Genomic DNA, 22,668 nt, shown 5'->3' with positions numbered 1-22,668 from the left:
ATCTGAGGTATGGTAAGAGTCATTAAACTTTATATAAACTTTAAACAGTAAACTTGGACCTCTCTGATTTCATCAACTTGAAAGAACATGGCTGGGTATCAGCATCATCTTCCTGCCACACTGTTACTTTTACATTGAGAATCTCAAAAACATTTAAGTTTTATTCTGTAATCATAATTATGTCTTCCATGCTTTGCTTATAGATTAATTCTAAAAATGGAAACTAATAATATTTACATTATTACAGTCAATGTACATATTGTTTGGTGCAGTTCTCAACAATGTGTTAATATTAAATTTCCTTCTTTATAAGTCTAGTGTGCTACTTGAAGGATTATTTTATTAAGGTCAGGACCTAAATGCTTTGTCTCTTTTTATATTCCATACATTGCTCAAAAACATTCCAAATTTTAATTTTCTTTTTATCTTTCTAATATAGTTGTCTGGTTTTCCTAGAGATTATAATCACCTTTTGCTTTTGTTGCAACAAGGATTATTTACTACATCACAAATATCTTTTAGCTTATTCATTCTTAGACAGAGAATCCATTCTCATCTTTTTCTTAAAAATATTTATCTTGGAGTTCATTGACCTTTGTTGATTTAATTTATTTTTCTTTACTTTGTTATATCAATGTAACAAAAGAAATCCAATATTAATAATTGCCTAAGGCTGGGATTGTGGTTCAGAGGAAGAAGCTCTTACCTAACATGCATGAGGCACTGGGTTTGATCCTCAGCACCACATAAAAATAAAATAAAGGTATTGTGTCCACCTACAACTAAAAAATAAATGTTTAAAAAATTGTGTAATATCTCAAATTAAGAGAATCTAAATAGTGTTAAAACAATTGGATAATAATCTGGAAAAATATGAACTTAGATACATATCTCAGACAAAGATAAACTTCAAGAAATCAAATATCTAATGTAAAATTTGAGCACATCAGAGTAATACAAGAAAACATGGGAAAATTCTTTATAACCTTGGAGTAGTGAATGGCCTTCCTGCATGTCTTAAACTCCAAAAACCATAAAAATAAAAAGAAAATCTTACTTAAGACAAGAATTAAACAAAAAGTCAAACAAAAAACAAAATCAAAAGATAAATAGCTGAGAAAAACTGTTTGAAACTCATATAATAGACAAAGAAGGTTTATTTCATAGAAATATAAGGAATTCATGGAAATAGGAAGTAAAAAATCCAACAAAACAAAAGAAAAACAGTCATTAAAAAGTACTTCACAGAAAAAGAAAGGCAAACATCTTTAAAATATTGACTAGGGCTGGGGATGTAGCTCAGTTGGTAGAGTTCCTGCCTTGCATGCACAAAGCCCTGGGTTCTAATCCCCAGCACCACATACACAAAAAAACAAAATATTGACTCATAATAATCATGTTATATCTCACCATTTATTTAGATCTTTACTTTCTCTAGGCAGTTTTACAGTTTTCAGTGTACAAGTATGGCACCTTGTTAAATTTTCCCCTAAGTATTCTCTTCGTTTTAATGTTGTCCATAAACTGTGTTGTAGTTGCTTTTCAATTTGATTGTGCTTTGTAATTGAAATACAATTGGCTTGGATGTGTTGACCTTGTATCCTGTGACCTTGCTAAACTCACTCATTAGTTTTAGTAGCTTCTTTGTAAGTGGTATCAGATTTTATAAGATGGCTATTTTGTCTGCAAAAACAGTTTTGCTTTTTCCTTTCCAATGATATACCTTTTATTACTTTTTCTTGCTTTATTATGGAATTTTATATCCAGATAAAAATTCTTCATGAATGAAGGCAAAATAAAGAAATTCTCAGATGAGGAAAACTAAGAAAATCTGCTATCAGCAAACTTGTTGTAAAAGAACTGCTAAAAGAATTTCTTCAGACATAAAAGAAATTAAATAGAGGGAACCTTGGAACAGAGAATAGAGAATGAAAAATCTAGGTAACTTAGGGTGGTTTTGATTTGCATTTCTCTGACTGCTAGAGATGGTGAGCATTTTTTCATGTACTTGTTGATTGATTGTATGTCCTCCTCTGAGAAGTGTCTGTTCAGGTCCTTCGCCCATTTGTTGATTGGGTTGTTTGTTCTCTTATTGTCTAATTTTTTGAGTTCTTTGTATACTCTGGATTAGGGCTCTATCTGAAGTGTGAGGAGTAAAGATTTGTTCCCAGGATGTAGGCTCTCTATTTACCTCTCTTATTGTTTCTTTTGCTGAGAAAAAACTTTTTAGTTTGAGTAAGTCCCATTTGTTGATTCTAGTTATTAACTTTTGTGCTATGGGTGTCCTATTGAGGAATTTGGAGCCCGACCCCACAGTATGTAGATCATAGCCAACTTTTTCTTCTATCAGATGGCGTGTCTCTGATTTGATATCAAGCTCCTTGATCCATTTTGAATTAACTTTTGTGCATGGCGAGAGAAAGGGATTCAGTTTCATTTTGTTGCATATGGATTTCCAGTTTTCCCAGCACCATTTGTTGAAGATGCTATCCTTCCTCCATTGCATGCTTTTAGCCCCTTTATCAAATATAAGGTAGTTGTAGTTTTGTGGATTGGTTTCTGTGTCCTCTATTCTGTACCATTGGTCCACCTGCCTGTTTTGGTACCAGTACCATGCTGTTTTTGTTACTATTGCTCTGTAGTATAGTTTGAAGTCTGGTATCGCTATACCGCCTGATTCACACTTCCTGCTTAGAGTTGTTTTTGCTATTCTGGGTCGTTTATTTTTCCATATGAATTTCATGATTGCTTTCTCTATTTCTACAAGAAATGCCGTTGGGATTTTGAACCACCCTAAGATACCATCTCACTCCAGTTAGATTGGCAGCCATTATGAAGTCAAACAACAACAAGTGCTGGCGAGGATGTGGGGAAAAGGGTACACTTGTACATTGCTGGTGGGACTGCAAATTGGTGCAGCCAATTTGGAAAGCAGTGTGGAGATTTCTTGGAAAGCTGGGAATGGAGCCACCATTTGACCCAGCTATTCCCCTTCTCGGTCTATTCCCTAAAGACCTAAAAAGAGCATGCTACAGGGACACTGCTACATCGATGTTCATAGCAGCACAATTCACAATAGCAAGACTGTGGAACCAACCTAGATGCCCTTCAATAGATGAATGGATAAAAAAAATGTGGCATTTATACACAATGGAGTATTACTCTGCATTAAAAAATGACAAAATCATAGAATTTACAGGGAAATGGATGGCACTAGAGCAGATTATGCTAAGTGAAGCTAGCCAATCCCTAAAAAACAAATGCCAAATGTCTTCTTTGATATAAGGAGAGTAACTAAGAACAGAGTAGGATCGAAGAGCACGAGAAGAAGATTAACATTAAACAGGGATGAGAGGTGGGAGGGAAAGGGAGAGAGAAGGGAAATTCCATGGAAATGGAAGGAGACCCTCAGAGTTATACAAAAGTACATACAAGAGGAAGTGAGGGGAAAGGGAAAAATAATACAAGGGGGACAAATGAATGTCAGTAGAGGGGGCAGAGAGAGAAGAGGGGAGGGGAGGGGAGGGGAGGGGGGATAGTAGAGGATAGGAAAGGCAGCAGAACACAACAGACACTAGTATGGCAATATGTAAATCAATGGATGTGTAACTGATGTAATTCTGCAATCTGTATATGGGGTAAAAATGGGAGCTCATAACCCACTTGAATCAAAGTGTGAAATATGATATATCAAGAACTATGTAATGTTTTGAACAGCCAACAATAAAAAATTTAAAAAAAATAAATAAAAAGAAAAAAAGAAAAATCTAGGTAAACAGATTATTCTTTTCTCCTTGACTTTTAAAAATTCTTTTTCTGGGCTGGGGATGTGGCTCAAGCAGTAGCACGCTCGCCTGGCACGCATGCCCCAGGTTCCATCCTCAGCACCACATACAAACAAAGATGTTGTGTCCGCCGAAAACAAAAAATAAAAAATAAATAAAAATAAATATTAAAAAATTCTCTCTCTCTCTCTTTAAAAAAAAAGAAAAAATGAATAAAAAATAAAAATTCTTTTTCTTAAAAATATTTATCTTGGAGTTCATTGGCTAGATTTGACTATTGAAAGAAAAAATTATAACACTGATATGATGTTCAATGTATAGAGAGGAAATATTAAGACAATATATCAGGAAGCATGAAGGGTAAGGATCTAAATGGTGTTAAGATTTCTACACACCACCTAAAATAGTAAAATGTTGCTAGAAGTAGACTGCAGCAAATACACATATACATATATAAATACACATTTTTAGCCACTAGAGCAACTATTATAAAAATTATAAAGGAGACAAACTAAAAAATAAACCTCCCAAGTCTTTCTTCTAAGAATGATCTTCTCCAGCTTCTCCCACATTCACCAACTTTTAACAGTTTCCATACTTTCTTTGTGTTCATACATACATAATTTTTCCCTGACGTATGTGAAAATAAGTTGCAACCATCAGGAATCTTCACACTAAAATACTTCAGCATGCATTGTCTAAGAATAAAAACTTTGTCATGCAGAACCATAATACCAATAATACACCTAAGAAAATTAACAACTCAATATCAACTCATATAGTACTATTCAAGTTTCCCCAATTGCCCCTTAATTTTTATGGCTATATTTTTCCCTGAGCATGGATCCAATGAAGGTTCATATATTGCACTTCATTGTCATCTGTTTTTATTCTTTTTAATCAAAAATAGTTCACCCTTCTTTTTTTTTTAAGTTTTTTTTATGACACTGAAGTTTTTTAAATATTCCAGGTTAGTTGTATTATAGGATATCCCACATTATGAGTTTGTTTCATTGTTTCTCCAGTATTAGATTCAGGTTAATTTTTTGGTAAAAGGGTAATTACACTGGCCCCGGACGGTGACACATCCCTATAATCCCAGTGGCTTGGGAGGCTGAGGCAGGAGGACTGCGAGTTCAAAGCCAGCCTCAGCAACAGCAAGGTGCTAAGTAACTCAGTGAGACCCTGTCTCTAAAAGGCCTGGTGATGTGGCTCAGTAGCTGAGTGCCCCTGAGTTCAATCCCTGGTACCAAAAATATTTATACTATATCAGTAAATTTTTGTGCCTCTTACTACATAATATTATTAACAATGCTGCATTTGATCACTTGGTTAAGGTGATGAACTTCAGGATCCTTCCACTGTGAAAATTTATATTTTGCTCTTTGTAATTAGTGTTATCTATAGGGTAATATTTTGAAATCATGAGAATATACCCTTTACCAATGATCTTTATTCACTCTTCATTTTGTTTTTTTGGATGTTCCAGAAGGGAAATGATTATTTTTTCTACTCGTCACTATATCCTTGGTGCTAAGAAAAATGTCTGGCACATAGTAGATCTTCAATAAACACACTGAATGTATTATCTTTAGTTAAATATTTCTGTATTTTCCAAGAGACTGTGACCAACATAAGAGCAAAGGTGATGTTTCCTAGCCTATATTTGTAGAAAATAAGCACAATACTTATTAGCACATGATAAAAATTCAATTAGCACTATTTTAACTTTTAAGAACCATGGGTAAATTAAAATATGTGGACCTTACTTGTTTTTCTCATGTGAAAAGTGTTTTAAAAGACTCTAGCTTTTAAAGCTTTTTAAGAAATAGTGAGCTGGGTGCAGTGGCACACATTTGTAGTCTCAGGTACAAGGGAAGCTGAGGCAGGAGGATTGCAAGTTCAAGGCCAGCCATGGCAACTTAGTGAGACCCTGTCCCAAAACGAAAAAATAAAAAGGGCTGGGGTGTAGTTTAGTAGTAATGTTCCCCTAGGTTCAACCCTCAGTAAAACACACACACACACACACACGAAAAAAATAGTAAAAGTAATTTAGTATTTTTTAAAAATAAAAGATGATGAAGCAAAGATACTAATTTGAAATTTAAGTCTCTTGGGAAAATAAAGTACTAAACTATGTAAAATATATAGTATGAATTTTCAGCTTTGCTTTGCTAAATTACATGTTTAATGATGTTTTACTAAAAACAACAATAAAATAGCAAATTATTTTTTAAGTAGTACTGTTACTTTACCTGTAATGCTTTTAATGTTTCCTTCAATCCTTCTATTTCTTTTTCTTTTATTTCTGCAGCAAGTTGATATTTTCCCTTTAAGTAAAAAACTATATTTTAATACTTTCTAATGTAAATATTATAAAAGGAGGAAATATAATAGCTCAAGAACCAAAATTTGTAATTTACATCTAATACTTCATAGGCTTTTAAGTTGTATCTGCATGACAAAATATATTTCTAATGGCTTCAAAATATTAAAAAATAAGGCCTTTGCATGATTATAATGATCATAAAATGAAATATCTCATTATAATGACTAATCATTTTATCAAGAGAACATTCATAGAACTTTGAGATACTATATAATTATTTAATTCTTGCAGTTAGAATAAATATACAATCATCTCACAGAATATGCAAGGAGTTGGTTTCAAGAACAACATGAATACCAAAACCTAAGGATGCTCAAGTCACTTAAATAAAATAAAATAGTAGCCTGGCATGATTGTACATGTCTATAATCCCAGCAACTCAGGACACTGAGGCAGAAGGCTTGAAAGTTCAAAGGTAGCCTCAGCAACTTAATGAGGCCCTAAGCAACTTAGCAAGACCCTGTCTCAAAATAAAAAATAAAGAACAGCTGGGATGTAACCTATTCCCCCCCAAAAAAAGCCTAGTGTTCATATTCACATACAACCTACACATGTCCTCCTATATATCTTAAATCTAGATCACTTATAATACTAATACAATGTAAATACAATGCAAATGTTTGTTATACTGTACTGCTTATAGAAAACAAGAAAAAAATCTGTACATATCTAGTACACTCAATTTTTTCTTTCCTGATATTTCCAACCAGCAGTTGGTTGAACCTGTGGATGCAAAACTGTGGATACAGAGATTTGATTGTATTTTAATTAATAAAGTACAGGTACATTTATATTATATTATGAATATAAGGATGGGGAAATTTTTTTAAATTTAAAATTTTTTTGCTAAAAATACTCATCTATAATTATTAAAACAGCAAACTGCATGCTCATAAGCATAATAAAAATATGTATTAACTAACAAACAGCTAGAGAAAATATCTAGCACCTGGTTAGTTTCTACATTTGGGAATCACTTCTCCTTTCCAGGTTGGTCTGCACTCAAGTACAAGTCATTTCAATGTGTTTTAAAGAACATTGAAAAAGCACTAAATAAATACATTGAAAAAGCACTAAAAACATTAGAACATTGCAGTAGAGTGGAAGAAACATTAATTTGGGGGTTGAAATTCCCAACTTTGCCACAGCAAATCATTATATCTTCATTGAGCCTCAGTCTTCTCAATTGTAAAATGACAGACGTCAAATAATATAATTATTTGGGTTCTTTCTGTTTCTAGGATTTTAAGCAATCAACATTCTCCCCCATTAGTTTATTACCAAGGCTGTTTTCTACTATAGTGAATAACTGAAAATTTAATTCATTTACATATGCTTTAAATTATTTTAAAAATTAATAAATACCTTTTCTTCTTCCAAGGCATACATCTTCATTTGCAACTGATAATTTTTAAAATTAAGATCCAGATAAGTAAAACAGTAACAGTAATTTCTGCTGGTTAATAGGATTATAGAAACATTTCATATTTCTGTATTGTTTGAATTTAATATAATATGAATATGTCATTTTTACATCTAGAAAATAAAATAATAAAGATACGAAAGAGAGGGCTGGGGTTGTAGCTGAGAGGTAGAGTGTGTGAGGCAGTGGATTCGAATCTCAGCACCACATAAAAATAAGTAAAAATAAAGGCCCATTGGCAATTAAAAAAAAAGATAAAAAAGAGAGGAAAAGACAGTCAACAAAATAAGTGAACAATTTAATCTCACTTAGAGACATCAATAACCCTTCAAAGTTTCATTTTCCCCTTTAGAAATTTCCTTAAATGTCTGAATATACCATCATCTACTTCTAAATAATAGCATGTGTACTTTTCTGAAGGTATAATTTTATGAAATCATTACAATTTTTATTTGCAGACAGTATTTGTGCTCTGAAAAATTTTTAAATGCATATGATAGTGAAATGATGACTTTTTAAAATAATGACATTTTAAAACAAAAAACTGAAAAACACATATCAAAGGACAATAATGAAATATTCTATATTACTCAGCAATAAAAGATAATAAAATCATGGCATTTGCAGGTAAATGGACGGAGTTGGAGAAGGTAATGCTAAGTGAAGTTAGCCAATCCCAAAAAACCAAATACTGTATGTTTTCTCTGATATAAGGAGGCTGATTCATACTGGGGTTGGGAGGAATAGACAAACTCTAGATAGGGAAAAGGAGAGGGTGATGAAGGGAGGGGGAAAGGGGGTAAAAAAGATGGTGGAATGAGATGGACATCATGACCCTAAGTACATGCATGAAAACATAAAAGATGTGAATATACTTTGTATACAACCAGAGATATTAAAAATTGTGCTCTATATGTATAATATGAATTATAATGCATTCTGCTGTCATATATAACAAATTAGAATAAAAATTTTAAAAAAGAAATATTCTAAGTAGCACAAGGATACTTAGCAAAATTGTCAAAAAATAAATTTTTTCTTTGAAACGTTCTTATCTCCTTTTCCATACTCCTTACATTCAAGAATTATGTATTTAAAACAAACATAAGGCCGGGGATTCTGCTCAGTACTTGCCTAGCGTGCTTAAGACCTTGGGTCCCACCCCAGTGGAAACTCAAGAGCACTTTCTCCCTAATCTTCAGATAACTGTGTGTTCTTTTCTTTTCCAAGTCCCTTGTGATAGCAGAGATGTACATTTGTTCTATTTGTTATCTCCTAGAGAATACTAAGATACTTTTTTGGCTTCTGCTTCCATACCCTTCAATTAAAATTCTCATAAATTTGATGAGACCTATTTCAGATTGAAGGAATAAAGTTCATTATTTGTTTAAACAAATTCAAACTAATGTGTAAATCATCAATAACCATAACAGACTTGTGATATAGCTTTTATAGGTTTATTCTTTAGGTACATTTCTTTTTCTAAACAGACACTGCATAAAGATGAAGACAACAAAGGAAGGAAGGAAAAGGAAGTACAAATGAAGATAGTGGGATAAAAGGAAAAACTTCCAGAGGCTAATTTATTTTGAATGAGCATATTTTTTTAAACTAATATTTTCTAGCTACGGACTGAAGAGAAATTCGAAGCAGTCAAGAAGACCTAAGAATTCAAATTAACTGAAAAAGTGCTGCTATTCATTCCTTTAAAATATTTTTCTTTTTTTTTTCTTATTTATTTCATTAGTTACTTTAAGTTGGTTGAATTTATGGAGGATTCTGTGCATGGTAATCACCTCTCATCCTTTATATCTCCTTATTTGCATCTCAGCCAGTATTATGACTGACTTTAGTAAAGGAGGAAAGTGGAAAAGGTAAGATTCCAAGATACTCTAACCAAAGAAAGAGGAAAAGGAAAAGAAATAAGAATACATGCACATCATTCACCTAAATTATTTAGAAGAAATGAAAATACATCTCCATCTCTGAAAATATTTTTCCCAAACACTCTTTATTATCAGTCATGATTTAAAGTAGCTATTCAATTATTACTCCTCATAATACCCTTTTCTCCTTCTTGTCTTCCAGGAGTCTGGAGAAAACCCTGCCTTCGTATTCATGCAAAAGGGAGGAAGTGCATTATAGTGTCTAAAATACCTGCTTTTTAAAAATTTCCATTGCTTCTTTGTGTTGCTTCACTAATGCTTCCTTTTGACTCTGAAGAGTTTCCTATTTAAAAAATTATGAGAAGTCAAAACATAAATTCTTATAACCTCGTCTGCTTAAATCTTAATTTGGTCCACAGCTTAATTTAAACACATTGCATTTTTATCCTCTTGAAATGCAACTTTAAACCAATTTTATGTGTTTTTTTCCTCATGGAATCATTATGTAAAAATTTTACTTCCACTTCCTTCTTCACAATAAAAACATATTGTTTTAAAATTTTTAGACTCTGGAATGCCTGGCTCCAAATCTTTCTTCAAGAAAATACCTTTTAACCAAAGATATTAAAATTAAAAATTCTAGTACACAAATAGACTATGGTCTTAGGATTTCCAGAGAAATCAATTTTATTATCTAAGCACAAACATTCACATGGCGACATATATGACTTGAAAGTAACTGAAATAACTTTTTTTCTTTTCTTTTCTTTTGCATAACCAAAGCTATCTCAGGACCTTTTTTTTAAAAAATGCACATATATGGTCCATTTCTTGCTCCCTCCTTTGGTGGAGTTATATGTTTTGTCCTTTAGATTCAAGATAATTTTAACATTTTTTTCTATTTTTATAAAAATCAATAATTCTCATCATTTAAAAAATATGTCTAAGTGGCAACCACTTTTCTTATTTACTTCACAATTTCTACATAATGCATTGACTTGGCAATTTTAAATTTTTTTCTTTGACCTCCTGTTGTGTTGCAAGTTTAGCTTTCTTATATAACTATTACCCCACATTTTCTCCTAGTCTTCCAACAGTTATATCAAAATTATGCCTGAAATCAATAGTCAATATTTGCATTGTTATGACTCTGTAATTATTATTTAATACTGAGCCATGTATTACACTGTGATAAAATTTTTATTTTATGCCTTTTGTTTTTATGAACTTCCTAATTACTTTAAAATATTTAAGTTTCCAAAGTTAATTTTTTTTAAAAATAACACTGCCTTTCCCAGATCTACATTAATTGGTTCATATTCCCAGATGACAAATGTGAAGCAAAAATTACTTAGAAAATTTCCAACTGCCTAGGAAACAGATTTAGAAAACCTTTAGATAAGCCAAGTACAGTGACACACACCTATAATCCCAGCCACTTGGGAGGTTGAGCCAGGAGGATCTCAAATTTTAAATCAGCCTGGGCAACTTAACAAGACCCTATCTCAAAAAAAAAAAATAAAAAGGGCTGAGGGTGTTGTTTAGTTGGTAGAGTGTCTAAGATCAATCTCCAGACCAGAAAAAAAAAAAAAAGGAAATATATCAAGTAGGCAAATCAATGATATTGTTTTGGGAGGAAATCAATTTCTCACTTTATCCTCAAACTTACAAAGAGATATTTCTCTAAATATTAAAGATTTATAGGAGTTACTCATATAATGGGCATTTCTGATCCCTGATATTCACCCTATTCCACCTTGTAAATGTTACCTTTGAACCCCCAAATGAGAAATATTATTTTCTCCTTTATGATACCACATCTTACTTTTACACGTTATTCACATATATGTGTGTATACATATATGAATACATTCATATATATGTATATGATATTTTACATACAACAAAACTAAGGATTTTAATGGAAAACAGGTTTTTAAAATTTATTATTCTAATTTGTTATACATGACAGCAGAATGCATTTCAATTCATAGTACACATATAGAGCATAATTTTTCATGTCTCTGATTATACACAAAGTAGAGTCACACCATTCATGTCTTCATATATGTACCTAGGGTAAGGATGCCCATCTCATTCCATCATCTTTCCCACTCCCATGCCCACTCCCTTCTCCTCCCTCCCCTTTGCCCTATCTAAAGTTCCTCCATTCCTCCCATGCTCCCCACTCAACCCCCATTATGGATCAGCAATCACATTAGAGAAAACATTCGGCCTTTGTTTTTTTTGGGACTGGCTTACTTCTCCAACTCTATCCATTTACCTGTAATTGCCATGATTTTATTCTCTTTTAATGCTGAGTAATATTCCATTGTGTATATAGCCCACGATTTCTTTTTCCATTTGTTTAGCTATTGTGAATTGTGCTGCTATAAGCATTGATGTGGCTGTGTCCCTGTGGTATGCTGTTTTTACGTCCTTTGGGTATAGAGTGAAGAGTGGGATACCTGGGTCAAAAGGTATTTTCATTCCCAGTTTTCTGAATCTCCATTCTACTTTCCATATTGGCTGCACCATTTTGTAGTTCCACCAGCAATGTATAAGTGTGCCTTTTTCCCCCATATCCTCGCCAACAGTTATTGTTGTTTATATTCTTAATAGCTGGCATTCTGATTGGAATGAGATGAAATCTTAGAGTAGTTTTGATTTGCATTTCTCTAATTGCTAGAGAAATGTTGAACATTCTTTCATATATTTGTTGATTGACTGTATATCACCTTCTGAGAAGTGTCTGCTTAGTTCCTTGGCTCATTTGTTGATTAGGTTATTTGTTTGTTTGTTTGTTTGTTTGTTTGTTTTTGGTGTTTATCTTTTTGAGTTCTTTATATACCCTACAGATTAGTGCTCTATTTGATGTGCAAGTGGTAAAAATTTGCTCCCAAGCTGTAGGCTCTCTATTCACCTCACAGATTATTTCTTTTGCTGAGAAGAAGCTTTTTCATTTGAATCCATCACATTTATTAATTCTTGATTTTAATTCTTGTGCTATAGGAGTCTTATTAAGGAAGTAGGGGATTAATCCCACATGATGAAGATTTGGGCCTACTTTTTCTTCTACTAGATGCAGGGTCTCTGGTTTAATTCCTAAGTCCTTAATCCATTTTGAGTTTTGTGCAGAGGGAGAGATAGGGGTTTAATTTCATTTTTGTTGCATACGGATTTCCAGTTTTCCCAGCACCATTTTTGAAGAGACTATCTTTTCTCCAATGTATATTTTTGGTGCCTTTGTCTAATAAAATGTAATTATGTGGGTTAGTCTCTATGTCCTCTATTCTTTCTGTACCATTGGTCTACTATGGCTCTGTAGTATAGTTTAAGATCTGGTATAGTGATTTCACCTGCTTCACTCTTCTTGCTAAAAATTGCTTTAGCTATTCTGGGTCTCTTATTTTTCCAGATGAATGTCATGACTGCTTTTTCTATTTCTATGAGGAATGTCATTGGGATTTTGAGTGGAATTACATTAAATCTGTATAATGCTTTTGGTAGTATCATCATTTTGACAATATTAATTCTGCCTATCCAAGAACAAGGGAGATCTTTCCATCTTGTAAGGTCTTCTTTAATTTCTTTATTTAGCATTCTGTAGTTTCCATTATAGAGGTCTTGCACCTCTTTTGTTAGGTTAAGTCCTAATTTTTTTGAGGCTATTATAAATGGGGAAGTTTTACTTGTTTTCCTTTCAGAGGATTTATCACTGATATACAGAAATGCCTTTGATTTATGAGTATTGGTTTTATATCCTACTACTTTGCTGAATTCGTTTACTAGTTCTACAAGTTTTCTGGTGGAATTTTTTGGGTCTTCTAAGTATAGAATAATATCTTCGGCAAATAGTGCTAGTTTGAGCTCTTCTTTTCCTGTTTCCCTTTGATTTCTTTCATCTGTCTAATTGTTCCAGCCAGTGTTTTAAGAACTATGTTAAACAGAAGTGGTAAAAGAGTGCATCCCTGTCTTGTTCCAGTTTTTAGAGGGAATGCTTTCAATTTTTCTCCATTTAGAATGATGTTGGCCTGGGACTTAGCATAGATAGCTTTAAAATGTTGACACATGTTCCTGTTATCCCTAGTTTTTCTAGTGTTTTGAACTTGAAGGGGTGCTGTATTTTGTTGAGTGCTTTTTCTGCATCTATTGAGATGATCATATGATTCTTATCTTTTAAGTCTATTGATGTGATGAATTGCATTTATTGATTGCCATATGTTGAAATAAACTTGCATCCCTGGGGTGAATCCCACTTGATCGTGGTACACTATCTTTTTTGATAAGTTTTTGTATTTGATTTTCCAGAATTTTATTGAGAATTTTTGCATCTATGTTCATTAGAGATATTGGTCTGAAGTTTTCTTTCTTTGATGTGTCTTTGCCTGGTTTTGGAATCAGGGTGATACTGGCCTCACAGAATGAGTTTGGAAGTACTCCCTCTTTTTCTATTTCATGAAATAATTTGAAGAGTATTGGCATTAGTTCTTATTTAAAGGTCTTATAGAACTCCATTGTGTATCCATCTGGTCCTGGCTTTTCTTAGGCTTCTGATGGCATCTTCTGTTTCATTGCTTGAAATTGATCTGTTTAACTTGTGTATATCATCCTGATTCAGATTAGGCAAATCATATAACTTTAGAAATTTGTCACTACCCTTGATATTTTCTATTTTATTGGGTAATGGTTTTCAAAATAATTTCTAATAGTCTTCTGTATTTTTGTAGTGTCTGTCATGATATTTCCTTTTTCATCATCGATGTTAGTAACCTGAGTTTTCTCTCTCCTTCTCTTCATTAGCATGGCTAAGGGTCTGTCGATTTTATTTATTTTTTCAAAGAACCAACTTTTTATTTTGTCAATTTTTTTCAATTGCTTCTTTTGTTTCAATTTCATTGATTTTTCCTGTCTTATTCTACTTTTGGTGTTGATTTGTCCTTCTTTTTCTAGGGCTTTGAGATGTAATGTTAAGTTACTTATTTGTTGACTTTTTCTTTTAGGAATGAACTCCAATAAATTTTCCTTTTAGTAATGCTTTCATAGTGTCCCAGAAATTTCAATATGTTGTATCTGTGTTCTCATTTACCTCTAAGAATTTTTTTAATCTCCTCCTTGATGTCTTTTGCAACCCATTGTCCATTCAGTAGCATATCCAGGTGTTGGAGTAGCATTTATTTATTTATTATTTCATTTATTTATTTCTAATTTCATTCCATTATGATCTGATAAAATGCAAGGTAGTATCTCTACTTTTTTATATTTGCTAAGAGTTGCTTTGTGGCATAGTATATGGTTTATTTTCAAGAAGGATCTATGTGCTGCTGAGAAGAAAGGGTATTTGTTCATTGAAGGATGAAATATTCTATATATGTCAGTTAAGTCTAAGTTATTGTTTTGTTTTTTCTTCTTTTTTATTAATTTTTTATTTATATCTGACAGCCGAATGCATTACAATTCTTATTACACATATAGAGCACAATTTTTCATATCTCTGGTTGTATACAAAATATATTCACACCAATTCGTGTCGTTATGCATGTACTTTGGATAATAATGTCCATCACATTCCACCATCATTTCTAACTCCATACCCTCTCCCTTCCCCTCCCTCCCTTCTGCCCTAATTAAATTCTATAGTTTCTTTGTTCAGCTTTTGTTTGGATGGTCTATCCAGTGGTGAAAGAGGTAGTTAAAGTCACCCAGAATTACTGTGTTGTATATATTTGACCCTTGAACTTGAGAAGAGTTTGCTTGATGAATGTAGACACTCCATTGTTTGGGGCATATATACTTATAATTATTATGTCTTGTTGATATATGGTTCCTTAAGCATTATGTAATATCCTTCTTTATCCCTTTTGATTAACTTTGGCTTGAAGTCTACTTTATTTGATCTAAGAATGGAAACCCCTGCTTGTTTCCACAGACCATGTGAGTGGTATGTTTTTTCCCAACCTTTCACCTTCAGTCTGCAGATGTCTTTTCCTATGAGATGAGTCTCTTGAAGGCAGCATATTGTTGGGTCTTTTTTTTAAAAACTATCTGCCAGTCTATGTTTTTTGATTGGTGAGTTTAGGCCATTAACATTCAGGGTTATTATTGAGACATGATTTATATTCCCAGTCATTTTTGTCTATTTTTGGTAATTTAACTTGACTTGGTTTCTCCTTTTATTGGTTTTTCCTTTAGTGTAAAACCTCCCTTTGCTGATTTTCATTGTTGTTTTTCATTTCCTCTTTGTGGATTTGCTGAGGATATTCTGTAGTGCAGGCTTTCAAGTTGTAAATTCTTTTAATTTTGTTTTTCTTGGAAGGTTTTTATTTCATCATTAAATCTAAAGCTTAATTTTGCTGAATATAAGATTCTTGGTTGGCACCCATTTTCTTTCAGAGCTTAATATATGCTGCTCCAGGATCTTCTAACCTTCAGGGTCTGTGTTGAAAAATCTGCATATACCCTAATTGGTTTCCCCCCTATGTAATCTGATTCCTTTCTTGTGCGGCTTTTGAAATTCTCTCCTTATTCTGTATGCTAAGCATTTTCAGGATAATGTGCCTTGGTGTGGATATCTGTTGTGAAATTGTACATTTGGTGTCCTGTAAGCCTTTTGTATTTAGTTTTCCAATCCTTTATTCATGTTTGGAAAATTTTCTGATATTATTTCATTGACTAGATTGTTCATTCCTTTGGTTTGGAACTCTATGCCCACCTCTAACCCAATTATTCTTAAGTTCTGCCTTTTTATGTTATCCCATAATTCTTGAACGTTCTGCTCATGGTTTCTTACCATCTTTACTGTGTAGTCAGCATTCTTTTCAAGATTATATATTTTGTCTTCATTTTCTGAGATTCTGTCTTCCAAGTGATCTAATCTGTTGGTGATGCTATTGAGTTTTTAATTTGGTTTATTGTTTCTTTCATTTCAAGGATTTCTGTTTGTTTGTTTGTTTGTTTGTTTTCAGAACCTCTATCTCCTTATTGAAATAATCTTTTGCTTCCTATATTTGCTTATGTAGCTCTTTACTGAAATAACCTTTTTCTGCCTGTATTTGCTCTTTTATATCATCCTTTAATTCACAGAACATTTTAATTATGTACATCCTGAACTCCTTCTCTGTCATTTCTTTTGTTGTGCTGCCCATGGATTCTAATCATGTAGTACCTTGGTTTGTTTGGGGCACTCTCTACCCTTGTTTTTTCATGTTGTCCTGTGTCTTCCCTTTAGGCACTGTGGATCCGAGGTGTTACAGTTTTTACCCTATAGGCTTATAGTGTCCCTGCAGGGTTCAAATACCTCCCCTTTAAGGGGGAAAATAATATTAACAGACCCCAATACAAACAATATACAGCCTTAAACCAATTAGCTGATATTAAGATGTTTATGGTTTTGTCACAATATGCAGAAATGGAGAGTTCAATTATTATCCACAATATAAACAGTAGGTTTGCAAAAGTGTCTACAGTTTCTGATGGTGGACAAAGAGAGAACCAGAGGTGGGATGTAGGATGAGATATTAAGGAGGTAGGAGGTGAGGATATAGAGTTATTAAATCTTAGGAAGCCTGAAAGAGGTATCTAAAGAAGTTAGCTAGCAGCAGAAGAAAAGAGAGAAAGTGATTTGGGGGAGACCAGTGGGAAGACAAGAGAGATTACAAAAAAAAACATAAAAATTAAGAAAAATAAAAATGTAAAAATAGGAGATAAAAGAATATACAACACAACTGTAATATACTATTCAGACATCCCAGACCTCAGTAGCTTAATTCATGAAAAATACTTTGTTTCACAAATGTTGGAGATGTGAGGGTAGAAGAAGAGAGAGAGTGAAAAGAAGGGAGAAAAAAATCTCAAAGGGGCTGAGGTCATGGCTCACTGATAGAGCACTTGCCTAGAATGTGAGAGGCACAGGGTTAAATCTCAGCACCACATATAAATAAAGATTCAATGACAACTAAAAAAAAAAATCTCAAAGGAAAATATAAGGATTGATTTTGTTGGAGTTCATTATCTTTCCTATTTCCCTTCTCATCCAATAGGTGGAGTTGTCTGCTGTTTGCTGGTATCTCCACCCTTAGGATGGTGAAAGTTATTAGGGTAGGAGGATTGGTCTTGGGGGCAGAGCTCCTAGGGAGGTGGGATATAGCACTTACAGGTCCCACTGGGAGATTGCACTCCAAGGATCTCCTTTGGGGTGTGTTAGTATGATGTGGGTGCCTGATCTTATATCCTTATATCACCTGTAGACCTCACAATCCTTGGTCTCTAATCTGTATATCTCACTCATTCCCCCATTCCTACTTCCCAATCAGGAACCTCTCTCTCCAGAGGTCTTGTGGTCTGTGCTCTGGGGGCTGTGCACCTGTGAGGAGAGCTGTTTTGTATTGGGCAGTTCAGGCCAGGTTTTGCTATGGACCTGCCCTGTAACTGCAAGCATGGTTCTGGGTTAGTAGCTATGGGGGAGAGGGAGGAAGTGGGGACTATAGGTACTTTGATATTGCTTCTAGGCCCCAAGCTGAGAGTTGCCCCAACTAAAGATAGATATAAAGGTGTCCCAAGATGGAGGCTGCTTTCAGAGATGGGGTGTCAGGTGGGGTTAGGTTGGGTGGTGGCATTGGGTGGTGTGTTCAGAGATGCAGCTCTGTGGTGAGCAGTGTTGTGGCTGGCGGCTATCTCTAGTCCCTATCCTATGTCTCCAGGTGAAAGCTACCACATGTAGGGGACTATGGAAGTGATTTCAGTGTCCCAAGATGAAGGCAACTAGGGGAGCTTCACATTGGTAGATGAGGTCCACAAGGGAGTGGCAGCTGGAGGTCTCACGTGTAGACAGTGGCTGGGTATCCTGTGTGGGAGAAGCAGTGGGATTCCTGCATGGGTGTAGCTGTTTGGGGTTCTCTAGTAACTTGCAGAGAAACAGTATTCCCACTACTTGAATCTTAGTCACAAAACAACACAAAATCCATCCTCCTTCTAGCCTGCCATCTTGGATTACCAGAAAACAGGTTTTAAATGTTTTTATGTCTTAATGGAGAAAAAAATTCAAATACGCTAACGTAGTGATATAAAACAAATTGCCTGGCAAACTTTCTTTCAAGAAATATTTTGATAATTAGTGAATTACTAGAGAAAATCTCTCTCTTAGCTCTTTCTTATAAATGTTGCCGATAGAGAAAATGTGTTTTTAAAAAAAGAAGAAGAAGAAGTAGTAGTAGTCGTAGTAGTAGTCTGCTGCTCTTCTTCTGCTATCCAAAGGCAAAATGACAATCTAGTCTCTTGAGCAATGACTGTGGTACAAACTGATCTATTAGAAACCCTGCCTAAATTGAAGTTTAATCTCATTTGTGAATAGGTCATTTCTTTAAAGAAAAATGGGAAAAATATCAGACAGGACACAGCACAGCAATCTCAGCTGACCTATCTTATGACTCCTTACCAGAATTAAAATCCGTCCAGATGACAGAACTTTCAGCAAAAGCTTGCCAAAAGTCAAGAGGTAAGTGAGTTAACATTAACAGCAGTTATGCCTTTGGAGAAGCCCATGCTTTTGGACAGAATTAGGGTTTCCAACCTCAGTAAGAATCCCAATTTCAAATGGTCAACAATTTTCAGTGTTGTAATGCTTCTTGAGGAGGTGGCTATCGTAAATCTACACTTTCAAATAGCTAAAAAGAAAAAAAAGTCAAAAGAATAGCAATACTTCAAACCATCTGAAAATTGTATAAAATTTAAATTTCAGTGCCAGAAATAGTGTTATTGGAATACAGACTCATTTATTCTTTTTTTTGGAGCCTGGGCAGGGTATCAGGGATTGAACTCAGGAACACTCAACCACTGAGCCACATCCCCAGCCCAATTTTGTATTTTATATTAGAGACAGGGTCTCACTGAGTTGCTTAGCGCCTTGCTGTGGCTGATGCTGGCTTTAAACTCATGATCCGCTTGTCTCAGCCTCCAGTGCTGCTGGGATTACAGGTATGTGCCACCACGCCCGGCTAACACATTCATTCTTTTAAATACAGAACATGGCTGCTTTCACACTGTAACAACAGAGTTAAGTGGCTATGAAAGAGATCACAGGGTCCACAAAACCTGAAATATCTACCATACGCTCTTTACAGAAAAAGCTTGCTGACACCGAATTCAGATAATCAGATTGCAATGCCTAGTTTTGCAGGGTTTTGTTCTTTATTTTCTCAAATGTTTTATTTCCTCTTTGGTAACAATTTAAAACCTTAAATAAGTAAACATATTATTTCTTAATCATGATATTTCCAAAGTCCTTATCATTAATATTACTCTCTATTCTTGGCCACTCTGTGATATGAGTCTAATAACAGACTGAAATTTGTTTGTGATTGGGGATGTCCTTTGTCCTCTTGCTTTTACTTGGATATTCTTGGCTGCTGGCTTAGTAAAATCTACATAGTCTAATAATAATTTTTTCTCACCATTTTTCCATATTGGTATATTCAAATGTGTGACTTCTAGAGTCTTAAATACTATTGTACAGACACTGTCCTATCAAAAGATCACTCAAGAAAAGAGGGAAAATGTACAAATATACATAATATAAACAACTACTATAACATGGAGTAACACAGAGCATGGATGTCAGGTGGGTTCCCTGTCTTAAAAATTCAAAGAATGAAATCTATGGACACTGCTGGGAGCCATTAGCCAAGTAGGTATGACAATTTCCTTGCCAGCGTACCCCATGTTGCAGTGACATTGAATGTAGGTGACCTTGCTCAAGGACCAAGGCGGATTAGGGCGTTCCCGGTTTAGGTTCCAGGTTTAAGGTTTAAGATTATTCCTGCTGGGAATAGGGCGTATCCTGCTGCCTGAGTTCCCCTTGAGTTCTCACGGGATTCAGACAGTATATTTTGGAGATAGAAGCCCAGTGGAGGTGGATTTGGGCAGAGAACGTGGATTTGGGCAGAGAACGTGGATTTCCCCAGAACGTGATTGTAAACGGCTGGTGTGAGTTTGGGAATAAAGAGTTGCTGTTTGAATCTACAAGCTGTGTGGTGGCTCGTGATTGTGTGCCCAGCCAGACTGTGGCAGGACACAAGGGTAAAAGTAAAGGAACAGGATTTATTAGAGCAATATAAAGAAAGAAAGCAGAATTCCCAAAGAGGGAGGGGTGCCAAGAGAGGGATGCCAATGGATGTCTGTTGTCTAGGGAATTTTATGGGCTTGATCTGTCCATGTAGGTGATTGGTGGAATATAGGATTTATAAAGGGGGCCAATCAACTATTTTGCCTTCTTCAGCAAATATGGAGAATTTGACAGATTCATTACAGAAGTATAAGAAAACTGTTGGTTTTGAATATTGATCTTGTATCCTGCTACTTTGCTGAATTTGTTTATCAGATGTAGAGGTCTTTTGGAGTTTTTCAAGTTTTCTAGGTATAGAATCATGTCATCAGCAATGGAGATAGTTTGACTTCTTTTCCTATTTGTATCTCTTTAATTTCCTTCTCTTGACTGGTTGCTAGAGTTTCAAAAACTATACTGAATAGGAGTGGTGAGAGTAAACATCCTTATCTTGTTCCTGATTAAAGGAAATGCTTTCAATTTTTATCTATTCAGTATAATGCTGACTTTTGTTTAACATACATAGTCTTTATGATGTTAAGTTCCTTCTATTCACAGTTTCTAGTCATGTTTTTAACATGACTAGATGCTAAATTTTTGTCAAAGGACTTTTCTGCATCTATTGAGATGATCATATGATTTTTGTCCTTGATTCTGTTTATGCAATGAATTACATTTATTGACTTATTAATTTAAACTAACCATACATCCCTGGGATGGTTCCAACTTGGTCATGCTATATAATCTTTTTTATGTGGTTTGCTAATACTTGATTAAGAATTTTTGCATCTTGTTCATGAGAGGTATTGGTAGTTCTCCTTCTTTGATGTCTCTTTTTCTAATTTTAGTGTCAGGGTAATACTGGCTTCATAGAATTAGTTTAGGAGTGTTCCCTTCCTTCTTTTTTTTTTTTTTACCGCATTATTTCTTTTTTAAGGGTTCTTAAAATGTATTTATTTATTCTAATTTGTTATACATGACAGCAGAATGCATTTCAATTCACAGTACACATACAAAACACAATTTTTCATATCTGGTTGTACACAAAGTAGAGTCACACCATTCGTGTCTTCATACATGTACTTAGGTTAATGATGTCCATCTCATTCCTTACCACAATATTCTTTTTTTTTTTTTTTTTTCTTTTTTTTTTTTTTTTTTTTTTTTAATTTTTTAATTTTTTATTGTGGGTTGTTCAAAACATTACAAATTTCTTGATATATCATATTCCTTCTTAATGAAATATTTTGAGGAGGGCTACAGTTAGTTCTTCTTTAAAGGTCTGTTATAACTCAGCTGAGAATACATCTGGTCATGGACTCTGCTTTGTTGGAAGGCTTTTAATTACTGCTTTGATCTCATTGCTTGAAATTGGTCTGTTTCCATTTTCTATATCAATATGGGTAGGTCATATGTGTCTAGAAATTTGTCGATATATTCTAGCTTTTCTAATTTGTTAAAACTTAAGTTTTCAAAATAGTCTGTAATAATCCTCTGGATTTCAGAAGTGTCTGTGGTGATATCTCCTTTTTCATCTCCAGTTTTGTTGATTTGGGTCTTCTCTCCCATTCTTTTGGTTAGTTTTGCTAGGGGGCTATCAATCTTGTTTATCATTCCTAAAACCAACTTTTGGTACACTGATTCTTTGTATTGCTTTTTTATTCTCCATTTTATTAAGCTTTGATCTTAAAATTATTCCATCTTCTACTGGTTTTGGAAATAGTTTTTTCTTGTTTGCTAGGGCCTTGAGATGGAGCATTAAATTGTTTATTTGCTTATTTGGGGTCTTTTTGAGGTTTTTTATTTTTTTTATTTTTTTATTTTTTTTTTAAATATTTATTTATTTTTTAGTTTTTGGCGGACACAACATCTTTGTTTGTATGTGGTGCTGAGGATCGAACCCGGGCCGCACGCATGCCAGGCGAGCGCGCTACCGCTTGAGCCACATCCCCAGCCCGAGGTTTTTTATTTTAATGTGGGAATTTAATGCTATAAACTTACCTCTCCCTACCATCTTCAGAGTGTCCCAGAGGTTTTGGTATATTATATCACTGTTCTCAATTTTAGAAATTTTAAAATTTCTCTTC

At 34.1% G+C, this 22,668-nt stretch overlaps 1 protein-coding gene across 1 annotated transcript in view; it reads right to left on the bottom strand.

Moving 5' to 3' along the window:
• Ccdc73 (coiled-coil domain containing 73) overlaps positions 1 to 22,668 on the bottom strand; it is a 132,794-nt gene that overhangs the window by 73,932 nt on the left and 36,194 nt on the right. The window contains exons 3-5 of the mRNA XM_046467528.2: positions 9,755 to 9,826; positions 7,540 to 7,575; positions 6,041 to 6,115 (exon numbers count right to left, since the gene is read on the bottom strand). Of these exons, the coding sequence (XP_046323484.1) occupies positions 6,041 to 6,115; positions 7,540 to 7,575; positions 9,755 to 9,826 (183 nt within the window). The remainder of the gene's footprint in view (positions 1 to 6,040; positions 6,116 to 7,539; positions 7,576 to 9,754; positions 9,827 to 22,668) is intronic.

The sequence above is a fragment of the Marmota monax genome, unplaced genomic scaffold, assembly GCF_021218885.2.
Source record: "Marmota monax isolate L192 unplaced genomic scaffold, Marmota_monax_Labrador192_F-V1.1 WCK01_AAM20220418_F8-fsc00135, whole genome shotgun sequence".
NCBI lineage: Eukaryota > Metazoa > Chordata > Mammalia > Rodentia > Sciuridae > Marmota > Marmota monax.
Note: the sequence above shows the minus strand (reverse complement) of the source record. Positions and strands in the feature narration are given on the sequence as shown.